General features: G+C 36.6%; 1 protein-coding gene across 4 annotated transcripts in view; it reads left to right on the top strand.

The window, feature by feature from the left end:
• UBR3 (ubiquitin protein ligase E3 component n-recognin 3) overlaps positions 1-13,418 on the top strand; it is a 221,598-nt gene that overhangs the window by 162,845 nt on the left and 45,335 nt on the right. For all 4 annotated transcript variants that reach the window (XM_051849447.3, XM_089328198.1, XM_089328197.1 and 1 more), the window contains 2 exons: positions 2,356-2,441; positions 12,208-12,313. In XM_051849447.3, the coding sequence (XP_051705407.1) occupies positions 2,356-2,441; positions 12,208-12,313 (192 nt within the window). The remainder of the gene's footprint in view (positions 1-2,355; positions 2,442-12,207; positions 12,314-13,418) is intronic.

Below are 13,418 nucleotides of genomic sequence, written 5' to 3'. Positions count from 1 at the left end.
TAACCTGCTGCACTAATTTTATCTTCAGATACCAAACCTTAAGATATGGAGGATCAACTGTATCATGTATCTTTTTCAAATATTGGCAATAGAAACAGAAGTTTGGGTTGAAGGTGATGTGCAAGGAAGAGTACACTTTGGTAACACAAGCAACTGGAGCATAGTTAAAGAGGTTTTGTGTGGGTATGTATCCAGGTGGCCACTATCACAGGCTTCAAGCAGTCTCTCTCAGCATTATTTTCAAGTGTAAAGACTTTCCCTTCTTTTTTTCTTCCAAACTAATTTGAATGCATTTGTGCTAGAAAATATAGAGAATAGTCTCCTTTTCTGCAAGAACAAAAACCTCAGAAAACTCCCACTTTCAGTTTATTTTTACATCATCCATTCAGGAGGACAGAAACAGGGTACTGTGTTTGATTTTTATTAGTGAAAGACAGGTATGGGACACGTGGCCCGGTTGTGTGTTTATTCTTAGCAAGTCTCTAAGAACCAATTTTGTTGTAAATGAAATAAGATAAAGTTGATGGTTAGAGCCTCTAATATACTGATTTTTAAAATCCTAAATATTTTTCCATATTAGTCCTTTTTTAGATAGTTCTTGTGTTTTAACTTAAAAGGAATGTTGCACAGGAAATCTTCCAATCATAATCTGAAATAATTAATTAGCTCAGTAGTTTTCTTTCAAGTATTCTTCAAAATGAAATTCCTTGCAATGTATTTGTCATCCTTTAAAGCATTATATTTGGTGTTTAAGTAAACAGAATTATTCTGGTATTTTTATTTTAATGAATAGTTTTTAAAATACGGTGAAATAAAAAGTTGACGTTCTGGTTCTGACGTTATTTGTTAGAATTGTTTGTTTCTGGTTAGCTCTCTTAAAAGTACTATCTAGGAAATTCTAGTTTTTGTAAGAGAATATAGCCATTAATTTTTTTCTACAGATTAGGCAACAGAAGATTTGTGAAAACAAAATATATTGATCTCATTTATATTCCCTTGATGAAGGAACACATGCTGGTCTCCGCTCGCTTTCTGTCCACTAATATGAAATCCTTGTCCCTGCTTCCTTGCTGGTAGGTTTTTAGAAGTTCAGTGAGCAATGCAAATCGCCTGAAGGGTGGAAAATTCCCTTGTCACACAGATGCCCTTATCAGCAGCAACCAGATGGAGCTCTGAGCAGGAACATTATCAATGTTAAATTGCTTTCCCCCCTCCTGAGAAGAGAGGATTAAAGCATTCCTTTAGAAATGGGTGGCAAATGTACAGACTTGGGATATTAATATCTTTAACAACTTGCATTTATAAATAAATATATGGAAATATTTCAAAATATTCTGTATTCAAAGTATAAGTGAAACCAGTTTAAAATGTTTTGTTTTAAATAAAAGAGGATAATACTCTTTCTTGAGTAAGCCTGATACTTTGCCTTTTTTTTTTTAAGGGGAGTGAGATACTTTACTATTAGTGTCAAACACATATCTTGCATATAAAGTAGTTAGTTCAGTTTTAGTTGTAGAAAATTCAGGTATATTTAAGTCTATTAATACTGTTGAATTAAAATACAATTTAAATATCACTTTTAAAATATCACATTTTATTATTTTGACATAATTGGTTTTTTTATTGTTTCTGAATAAATCTTTAGACTCTATTAGTTTGATTTTGAAAATGTCATTATACTAATTATTGCCATTCTGTAAGTTAATAATTGCTAAATATTTTGTAAATTTCAGATCTATATGAAAACACTAATGCTGAGCACTGTCAACAGTTACAAATGTATTTTAATAAAACTATAATTTTAGAAGTCCATAAAGAGACTGCTATTAATTATGTGTTGTTCATAGCCACTTTGATATTAGTGATTTTGTTTATTGATTTTCAGATATCATCTAAGCTCCAATGAATGATAATCATTTCTCTCATAGAAAAATTGGTATGCCCTTGTGTTTTTTTTATATGACAGTGGCCACCTACCCATTGGCTGACACTTGGAGTACAAAATATTTCATCAGATTTATATACAGGATTATTAGATATGCTGCAGTTTCTTTTCCTTAAGGCCTAGTTTTTAGTATTTGCCAACAGTTGGAACTTTGCAAGTTATTTCATAATATGTGCAATTTTTTGCAGATATATATATATATGTATACATATATGGACATTTAAGGATGGATGAACTGTTCCCTTTTATTTCCAAATATCAAATAAAATATGATTGCATAAATTGTGCCTTTGCAAATAATAAAGTTGGAGAACTTTATTATTTAGGTTGATCAAACATGTCAATAAAGCAAATTTAAAATTATCTCTTTAGCCTAATGACTAAGATATATTTTAATACTCTTCTTATAGAACCAATTTGGAACTTGAATTGATTCATCGAGGAGGCAATTTGTGTTCAGGTGGTGCAAGCACAGCTGGTAAAAGATCTTGTTTAAGTAAGTATTAAACACTGCTAAATTTCAAAAAAATTCTGATGTCATTTTTGCAGGTGTATATATAGATCTTTTGGTGAATTTTGAAGTTCTATTCATGTTATATAAATATATATCAGTTTTGATAGTGATATATACTTTATCAGGTTAATTTTGTACTAAGAAGAAGCTTTCTATACTATGATTTCTCAGTAAATAAATGTCAGACTAATTGATCATCTTTATATTCATTTATATTCATTCCAAATTTAAACAGTGTAGTATTCTAAGCTATAAAAAATTGTCCTCAAACTTACATTCTTTTAAATTATTTTTATACTGAGTTGACGTAAAATCTTTTTATAAAGGCTGTGTTGCCTACAGATTCCTACTGTATTGTTGCTGTTAATCAATGAAGATATTTTTCCTGTAGTTTGAAGCATGCATTAAAGTTTTAAAATTGTGGATGCTTGCTTTTATTTATAAATATACTAAATGCTACAAGGTTAGCATCAATCTTCAATATTATTTGTAAAGGAATATCAGAGAACTGTAGGTTGAAACTTACAGTAGATTTTTCATGAGCATGGTTTTGATTCTATCACTGTTTTAGTCATTGTTTAGAAAACTAATGTGAATATATGGAGCTATACAATTTAGTGTCAAAATGTAACCAGTTATTGCCCCAAATCACTGGAGATAAAATATTGCACAGTATGATTACTATAAAAAAGTACAGCTTGTTTAAAACACATCATGTATTCTTTTAAAAAGTGAAGGTAAGTACTATAAACAGTAGCAGTTATTAAAAGTTATATACATATTTTTTAACAAAAATATTTATTTTCAATAGGTCTTTTTGTAGTTTTCAATTGATTTCAAAGCAAAGGGGTGACTAAAACCACCTTAACATTTGTAACACATTCAAACATTTGTGAAATTTTAACTGGTATTTTAAAAATTCTTATTAATTGTGTTGTTTTGGATTGCCACTTGATTCTTAGAAATTAGGTTTTGAAAATTATTTTTTAATGAGTAGTATATATTGACCCTTTGTTGTATGGGCTTAAGCCCTATTTATACTCAGTACTGTAGTAGTATGTTTTAAAGGGTAAGTTGTTGATACATAGGAGTTTTAGTTACTCATCTGTTTGCATTAGTAGATACTGTCATTTCAGTTATATAAATTATTCTTTTTTTATGTTTCACGTTGACTGATATCTCAAAAATTGTAGCTGTAGGCTGGTGCTGCGGACCACTTGGCTAATCCTCCACCTGCGGCACCGGCACCCCGGGTTCTAGTCCCGGTCGGGGCGCTGGATTTTGTCCCGGTTGCTCCTTTTCCAGTCCAGCTCTCTGCTATGGCCCAGGAAGGCAGTGGAGGATGGCCCAGGTGCTTGGGCCCTTCACCCACATGGGAGACCTGGAGGAAGCACCAGGCTCCTGGCTTCGGATCAGCGTGGCCTGCCAGCCACAGTGGCCATTTAGGGGGTGAAACAACGGAAGGAAGACCTTTCTTTCTGTCTCTCTCTCTCTCTCTCTCACTGTCTAACTCTGCCTATCAAAAAAAAAAAAATTGTAGCTGTTGAAAGTGTTTAATAAAAGGATTTCAGTTGTATGTTAAAATATATACTTTTTTTCCCCTCTGAGATACTTAAATTTATCCAGTAGTTTGTAAATGTAAAGTTTACCAGAATCCTTAGTAGTAGTGAAATTCTGGTAACAGGCACTTGCATTGCCAGATTCAATTTTAATTTAAATTATTAAATTGATAGTAACTTCTAGACTGTCCTTTAGCAAAAAGATATTGTTATATACCAGTATAGAAATGGTCCTGATAAAGCTTATTCTTAATATAAGTTAACACTCTTTTTACTTTTTGTATGATTTATAATTATTTAACTGCTTAACTGTTATTTATCACAGTTCTAAAAGCAGCTTTATATACCATGTACATAGAATATATGGTACTTGTATGTTGTATAAGATGTCACTGTTTGGCCGGCGCCGTGGCTCACTAGGCTAATCCTCCGCCTGCGGCGCCGTTGCCCTGGGTTCTAGTCCCAGTTGGGGCACCAGATTCTGTCCCAGTTGCTCCTCTTCCAGTCCAGCTCTGGCCCAGGAAGGCAGTGGAGGATGGCCCAAGTGTTTGGGACCTGCACCTGCATGGGAGACCAGGAGGAAGCACCTGGCTCCTGGCTTTGGATCAGTGCAGTGTGCTGACCTTAGCTGCCATTGGGAGGGGTGAACCAACAGAAGGAAGACCTTTCTCTCTGTCTCTCTCACTGTCTAACTCTGCCTTTAAAAAAAAAAAAAAAAAAAAAAAGATGTCACTATTTCACAAGCATATGAACTTAATGATTTATTAGTTATTAAAATCTAATTCAGGCCGGTGCCGCGGCTCACTAGGCTAATCCTCCGCCTAGCGGCACCGGCATACCGGGTTCTAGTCCCGGTTGGGGCGCCGGATTCTGTCCCGGTTGCCCCTCTTCCAGGCCAGCTCTCTGCTGTGGCCAGGGAGTGCAGTGGAGGATGGCCCAAGTGCTTGGGCCCTGCACCCCATGGGAGACCAGGAAAAGCACCTGGCTCCTGGCTCCTGCCATCGGATCAGCGCGGTGCGCCGGCCGCAGCACACCAGCCGCGGCGGCCATTGGAGGGTGAACCAACGGCAAAAGGAAGACCTTTCTCTGTGTCTCTCTCTCTCACTGTCCACTCTGCCTGTCAAAAAAAAAAAAAATCTAATTCAAACATAATTTAAATTGAACACCAAGATTTAAATTGATGGTGTTTCATAAGCTCACAGAGAAAATACTACATTTTTTCATCTTACAGTGGAACTGATTTGTATTAGGAAGCAAAAAAATTCTTTTTCTAGAGAATCCTCATATGTCAGTATTTTCCTTTTCCTACTCATCACTGTCTGTTACTTTCTAAATATTTTGTTTAAATTATGAATGTGTTTATGAGGTAGAGATGGAGACAGACAGATAGATAGTTCACTCCCCAAATGCCTGCAAAGGTCAGGACTGGCTTGGGTCAAAGCTGGGGGCTGGGAGCTGGGAACTCAATACGGATCTCCCACTGGCTGGTATGGACCCAACCAAATGAACCATCACCATTGCTTCTCCGGTTCCTCATTAAGCAGAAAGCTAGAGTCAGGAGCCAGATCTGGGCATGGGATCCAGATATTCTGATGTGGGATGAGGACATCTCTCTCTCTCTCTTTCTCTCTCTCTCTCTCTCTTTTTTTTTTTTTTTTTTTATAAAGACTTATTTATCTATCTGAAAGGCAGAGTTACAGAGAGGCAGAGGAGGCAGAGAGATCTTTCATCCGTTGGTTCACTCCCCAAATGACTGTAGCAGCCAAAACTGTGCTTATCTGAAGCTAGGAGCCAGGAGCCTCCTCTGGGTCTCCCATGCAGGTGGTGCAGAGGCCCAAGGACTTGGGGCATCCTCTACTGCTCTCCCAGGCCACAGCAGAAAGCTGGATTGGATTTACAATAGCCTGGACTTGAACTGGCACCTACATGGGATGCTGGCCCTACAGGTGGCGGCTTTACCTGCTATGCCACAGCACTGGCCTGGAGGACATCTTAATAACTAGGGTAAATACCTGCCCTAAATATCTCATTTTTAAACATTCTTTTTCCCCCATAATGTCTTTTGGGACAGTGATTGGGAATATATGCTAATAATTAAGCAAATGAAAAAGGTAAATTTTAGTATTTTTTTTTTTAATTTTTTTCCATTTTAAGAACATCATGCTTTTGGAAGACTGTTCCATCATATCTTCTTGATGAAATTAAGGATTCATCTAGTCAGGAAAATTTTTAATAAATTTTATCTGGAAAGCATTGAGTAATGCCTGGTATATAATTATGGACATATGCAAGTTTGCATGCATGTGCACATACAAACATGTGGGATAGGATGAGGGAGAACTCTGTTCTTAATATAACAATGAGGGAGAACTGTGTTCTTAATATAGCAATGAAAGCAGAAAATATTCTGGCCAAATATATACTGTTAAATCATATGAAACCGAATTGTTAATATCTGCTTCAAATGAATTTTTAAGTAGTTGAAATAAAATTACCAATGTCTAATTACAGAAAGTTGTTTTTTTCTTTTTGAAAATTTATTGATTTGATAGAGCATGCATGCATACTTGATCTCCCATCTGCTGGTTTGCTGACCGCATGCCCGCTGTGGGCTCCTGGCTGAAGCCAGAGCCATGAACTCAATCTAGGTCTCCTGTGTGGGTGGCAGGAACACAATTACTTGAGTCATCACCACATTATCCCAGACTCTTCATTAGCAAGAAGCCGGAGTCAGGAGCTAGGGTTAGGTATTGAACCTGTTCCTCTTTGATTGGCCATCGTGCCAAATGGTCCCTCCCCAAAATGAAAGTTTTTCTTTAAATACATGTCTAGGGTACTTCCCACAGTTAAGAAAAAAAGTAAATTAGTCAACATAACATCATAGTGTGGTATTTTAGCAATACCTCACATTTCTAGTTTTAAAGTTTATAAAGTACTTTCACATAAGATATTTAATCTTCAGAATGACCATGTGAAATAGGTGTTATCTCTTTTCCATAGAAAAGGAAATTGAAGTTCAGAGTGGTTGCCTTGCCAAGTCACACAGCTGGAAAATGTCAGAGCTTGCATTTGAACCTAGCTCTTCTGACTCTAAATTCAGTTATGTGAGACATACCTCATTTCTTTCAATGTCCCAAAGGATGCAGAACCCTTTAGACCTATTGTCCATAGGCTTAGTCAAAAACCTCCTACTGTACACTGCTTTCTTGGGATCTTTCCAGTCTCTGCTGTGCTAACCCTCCTGTTTATCTTGTCTATTGTTTTTTGCATTTATTTATTTATTTTTCTTTTTGTCAGCCTTTCACAGTGAATCCTGTTTTTGCTTGGGGCTACCCCTTCAGACATTTTTTCTGAAGTTCTGAGTCCTTTTTCCCTGAATACCAATTCTTTATTCCTCAAGTTTACTGCCTGGTTCCCACACACAGGCTGCTCTTGATTCTGTGAGCTCTAGATTTCCTTATCCAGCTGGGAAGATTAGGAATTTAGGACCTTTTGTTCAACAGATGAGATTGGTTCTAGATAATTTATAGAAAATTATTTTGATGTTAATTTCTCCCTACAGTAAGGCTGCGTATATTGTTGAATAAGTGATGTTTTCAACAAAAATTAGTTTCAAGTAGTTTGTTGTTATTCTTTAATATTTAGTGATAAAATTCTGACATCTTTTGCTAAGGTCCATTTGAAATGAAAAATTTTAAATTCTGTAAATAGATTGAGTCACAATGTTTGTTTTTTTCTTTTTTGTTACCAGCAAAAAGGAAAATTTGACCATCAAATTATATTGGTCAAAATGCATGAAGTAATAACAAACTGTAGAAATTGCTTCCTCAGACCAGTGATCTATCAGATTTAATTGGTAAAAGCATATTTTGTGGTATTTGGAAATATTTTCTGTTCTTGAGAGCAAGTACTTGAATCTTAGTGTATTTAAGGCAAACATGAAAGAAACATGTTTAGTAGAAAAAATAACACCAAACCAGGAATCAATAGGCATGTACTTAGGGAAGTTATAGTGCTTTTGCCTTTAGTTTGTTCATCTATAGCTTTAGTGAGTCAGATGGGGATAATCTGTGTCCTGAAGAATGTAGTAGTTAACTTTTGCTATTTGCAAATCTGGAGCTTTAACATTTAGAAAGCAAGTTAAATAGCAGGGGCCTATATAGCGATGCAGCAGGTTTAGCCACTGCCTGCATGTCAAATGGGTGCTGATTTGAACCAATGGAAGGAAGACTTTTCTCTTTGTCTCTCTCTCTCACTAACTCTGCCTGTCAAAAAAAAAAATTTATTTAAGGTATGAAAATTTCATACAACAGATTAGGAATATAGTGATACTTCCCACCCTGACATCCCTCCTGCCTACACTCCTACCCTTTTTCCTCCTCCCTCTCCTATTCCCACTCTTAATTTTTACAAAGATCTATTTTCAATTTAATTTATACATATAAGATTAACTCATAATGTATATATACCATAATTTCTTTACCCAGTCATCAGTTGGTAGACACCTGGATTGATTTCCATGTCTTAGCTATTGTGAATTGTGCTGCAGTGAACATGAGGGTACAGATAACTTTCATATGCTGATTTTATTTTGTTTGGGTGAATTCTCAGGAGTGTGATTGCTTGATCATATGGTAGGTTTATATTCAGATTTTTGAGGTATCTCCATACTGTCTTCCACAATGGCTGTGCTAGTTTCTCCAACAGTGAATTAGGATACCTTTTCCCCCACATCCTCACCAGCATTTATTCTTTATTGATTTCTGCATGAGAGCCATTCTAACGAGGATGAGGTGAAACCTCATTGTGGTTTTGATTTGCATTTTCTTGATGACTAGTGATCTTGAACATTTTTTCATGTGTCTAATGGCCATTTGAATTTCCTGTCTTGAAAAATGTCTTTTCAGATCCTTTGCCCATTTCTTGACTAGGTTGTTTGTTTTGTGGTTGTTTAGTTTCTTGAGCTCTTTATAGATTCTGGCTATTAATCTTTTATCAGTTTCATAGTTTGCAAATATTCTCTTCCATTCTATCAGTTGCCTCTTTACTTTGCTGAATGTTTCTTTTGCAGTGCAGAAGCTTCTCAATTAAGTGTAATTCCCCTTGTCAGTTTTGGCATTGATTGCCTGTGCTTCTGTGGTCTTTTCCAAGAAGTCTTTGCCTATGCCAATGTGTTGCAGATTTCCCCAATGTTCTCTGGTAATTTCGTGGTATCAGGTCATAGACTTAGGTCCTAGGACAAGTTATTTAACCTTAAGAATTCTATTCCTCATGCCATCCAACCAGAGAATTGCTGTAAGAATTCCATTTAACAATACATGTTCAAGTCTTCATAGATTATAAATATTGCCATTACTATTTTTTTTTTTCTTTTCTGTAAAAGATTTATTTGAAAGGCAGAATTACAAAAAGGAAAAGACAGAGAGAAAAAGAGAGAGATCGATCGATCTTCCATTCTCTGGTTCATGCCCCAAATTGAAACAATGGCTGTAGCTGTGCCAGGCCAAAGCCAGGAGCCTGGAGCTTCATCTGGGTCTCCCACATGGGTACAGGAGCCCAGGCACTTGGAACATATTCCACTGCTTTCTCAGGTACATTAGCAGAGAGCTGGATCAAAAGTGGAGCAGTCAAGACTCAAATTGCTGCCCATATAGGATGCTAGCACTGCGAGCAGCTGCTTTACCCACTGTGCCACTATTTCTCATTTTGTAGCACTACTATATATTTATATATATAAAATCAGTTGGAACTCTGTGGATAAGACAGAGCAAGAGGATAATTCATTTTAGCTCAGTTTTTGTCTGAATCTATTCAGATTGCTATAACAAAACACTATAGAAAAGTGGATTATACATAGCAGAAATTTCTTTCTCACTGTTTTGGAAGCCAAAAGTCCAAATGCAAGGTGTCAAGAGATTGATTCAGTGTCTGATGAAAACCCTCTTCCTCATAGACAGCCATCTTCTCACTGTAACCTTATGTGACAGAAGGGACAGGAGATCTTTCTGGGGTTTTCTTTATAAGGCATTAGTCCCATACAAGAGGGCTGTACCCTTTTGACCTAGTCACACTTAAAAGGCCCCACTTCCTTTGGGGTTAAGATTTCAATGTAGGAATTTGGTGGTGGTGATGGTTGGATTTTTTTTTTTTTTTTTTTTTTTTTTTTTTTTTTTTTTGACAGGCAGAGTGGACAGTGTGAGAGAGAGACAGAGAGAAAGGTCTTCCTTTGCCGTTGGTTCACCCTCCAATGGCCGCCGCGGCCGGTGCGCTGCGGCCGGCGCACCGCGCTGATCCGATGGCAGGAGCCAGGAGCCAGGTGTTTTTCCTGGTCTCCCATGGGGTGCAGGGCCCAAGCACCTGGGCCATCCTCCACTGCACTCCCTGGCCACAGCAGAGAGCTGGCCTGGAAGAGGGGCAACCGGGACAGAATCCGGCGCCCCAACCGGGACTAGAACCCGGTGTGCCGGCGCCGCTAGGCGGAGGATTAGCCTAGTGAGCCGCGGCGCCGGCCCGGATTGTATTTTTTTAAAAGCACTTAACAGGGACCAGCACTGTGGCACAATAGGTTAAAGACCCAGTCTGCAGTGCCGGCATCCCATATGGGCGCCAGTTTGAATCCTGGCTGTTCCACTTCCCATACAGCTCTCTGCTATGGCCTGGGAAAGCAGTAGAAGATGGCCAAGTCCTTGTGCCCCTGCGCCCACATGAGAAACCCAGAGGAAGTTTGAGGCTCCTGGCTTTGGATCGGTGCAGCTCTGGCCGTTGTGGCCATCTGGGGAGAGAACCCGCGGATGGAAAACCTCTCTCTCTCTCTCTCTCTCTCTCTGGCTCTACGTCTCCCTGTAACTTTCTCTTTCAAATAAATAAAATAAATCTTTTTTAAAAAAAGCACTTAACAAACATTCTGTTGACCTATTAAGAGGTGAAGTTGAAAGGACAAGATGAGATATATTACTATCATGTAGTTTATTTATTAGAAACAAATACATTGATAATTTGAATAGGTTTGGAGTAGAGGGGTGAAAATATATAGCATGAAAATTTGAGTTAGACAGTAGTGGCTTTAACTATTCTTTAAAGTCTTTCTGAAGGTCTATGATTTGTGACAGGTATCCAGGCATTTCTGCATTTATAATTTGGGCATTCTAGAAACTAAGTACCACAGAGAATAATTTCCATTGTTGAGACATAGGAATCTCTGTCTCTCTGTCTATCTGTCTGTAACTCCAGCTCCCAAATTGATGGATTTTGGGTAAATTAATCATAAAATGCCATCAATTTCTAAGTCTTATTATTAATAAAATAATCAAGTTTATTTCTCATTTTAATTTGGAGAATAATTGTTAACAATAGGTTTGTGTCATTCAGCTAACATTTTTCTGGTTTATAGGAATTAATTGCAATCATGTGCCAAAATATTATCTGATTTTCTAGAACATGACTTATGAATTGCAAATATTTGTGAATGAATAAATCTGGCATAATAACTTAATCCAGTCCTCATCATTTATACCAATAAAAAGATATACAAAAATAAAACTTAGATTTTTCTCTAAATAATTAAAATTTTATTTAAATTTTTTCTTCTAAGTATCATGAATAGAGTTTTATTGAAAGCTAACACTGGTAGATTCTTGTTGTAATTCACAGAGAAGAAATTAAAACAATAGTACCCTTAAATAATACTGCTGTTTTCATTTTTTTCCCATAGTGAATCAAAAGATGATAGATTCACCATTTAATCTAAACAAGATTTAGGGGGAAATATTAGGCAAAGAAAGAACTTCACTAACAATGAATTACAAAGGTATTGTTGTCTGTACTACCGAAAATAAGGAATTGAAGAGAACAGTGAGATTTGGTTAGGAGGAGACCATACTAGTGAAAAGTATAGATTGACAAGTCTGCAGCATAAAGTCAGGGGAAAATAGATCTGTGACAGGACATGAGGAAAACAAACTATTTCTGTATTTAAGTTGAGCATAAGGCCAGTCTACATTATAAAAGAAATTATTTGGATATGTATTTCAGAGTTTACCTTAAAAGCATAAAGTAATTGGAATTTAAATTTGGTAAATTATAATTGTCAGGATAGGAAGCAAATTTCTATATGAAATCACTATAAATGTTATCAGAATTTTGTTCTGGAAGAATTACCTTTCTAATTACCTTTTCTTTAATTTATTCAGATCAGCTGTTCCATGTATTAGCCTTGCACATGCGGCTTTATAGCATTGATTCGGAATTTAATCCCTGGAGAAAACTCACACAGTTGGTAGAAGAGATGAATTCACAGTAAGTATTATTGAAAGAATAAAGTTAATTAAAACTCTTTTTGAAAAATTACCAAATATAAAATGATGGAGATTTCTAATGACTGTTTTTCATTTTCGTTATGAAATGCAAAAATAGATCATAAAAACTGAAAATAGTTTACTATTATACTTTCTTTAACACTTAAATAAAAATGCCTACCATGTGAGAAAATCTATTTTAAAGAATTCTGTTGGTTTCTATGTAGACATAACATTCACATGGAGTCATATAATGGCTGATTATGTCAGAGTTGATTAGTGGGTTCAGGTGGCCTTAGTCTGTTTCCTCCATTTGTAAAGTTCCTCCTCAGTCTTTCACCCTCTTTCCTGATGGTTTTAGCAACCCTGCTGATTCTCACCTAAAATCAGTGTTTCATGAGGTGCCACAAAATAGTGACTACAAAAAGTCCTTCCTTCTGATGTATTAACTGTAATGATTCTACAAAGAATTCCCCCATAGCACCTGTTTATTGTCTCTGAAGCATGGTTTAGCAGACTGAATGCTTGATTTTTTTCCCTATTAATAAACTTAGAAAATAATGAGTTGTTGCGCTAGTAACATCCATTGTCTACCAGCAGATTTTTACATTTGATAGGTTTTACTCCATTTCAGTTTTTCTTCTTTTCATTGCAAATTACTCCATTTTAGGTTAGTGAGAGTCCCTCCAGGTTGACTGTTGTGCTTTTGTCATGAGACAGATAGTCTTTGATAATATCTTAGCTATATGTCACAAAAAGTAACCCAGATTCATTTTGTTGATTTCCTACTTTATACCTAAAATCAGCTGCTTCTCCATTTTGTTCCTTTAATGGCTAAGTGGCGTTAAGAGACCACCATCTGGATACTAGGAGGTATAGGTAGCTACTAGGTTATCATTGTCTCTAGGCCATTTCACTGACCATGTTATTTATTTATTTTTTTAAGTTTTATTCATTTATTTCAAAGGTAGAAAGAGGGATAGAGACCTCCCATGTGCTAGTTCACTCCCCAAATGCCCCCAACAGCTAAGACTGGGCCTGGCCAAAACCAGGAGCCCGGAACTCCATCTGTGTCTCCCCCTGGGGTAGCAGGGACCCAAGTATTT

This window comes from Oryctolagus cuniculus, chromosome 3 (assembly GCF_051225735.1).
Source record: "Oryctolagus cuniculus isolate XC-2025 breed Fujian yellow rabbit chromosome 3, ASM5122573v1, whole genome shotgun sequence".
In the NCBI taxonomy this organism is placed as follows: Eukaryota; Metazoa; Chordata; class Mammalia; order Lagomorpha; family Leporidae; genus Oryctolagus; species Oryctolagus cuniculus.
This window is presented reverse-complemented; position numbering and strand designations above follow the sequence as displayed.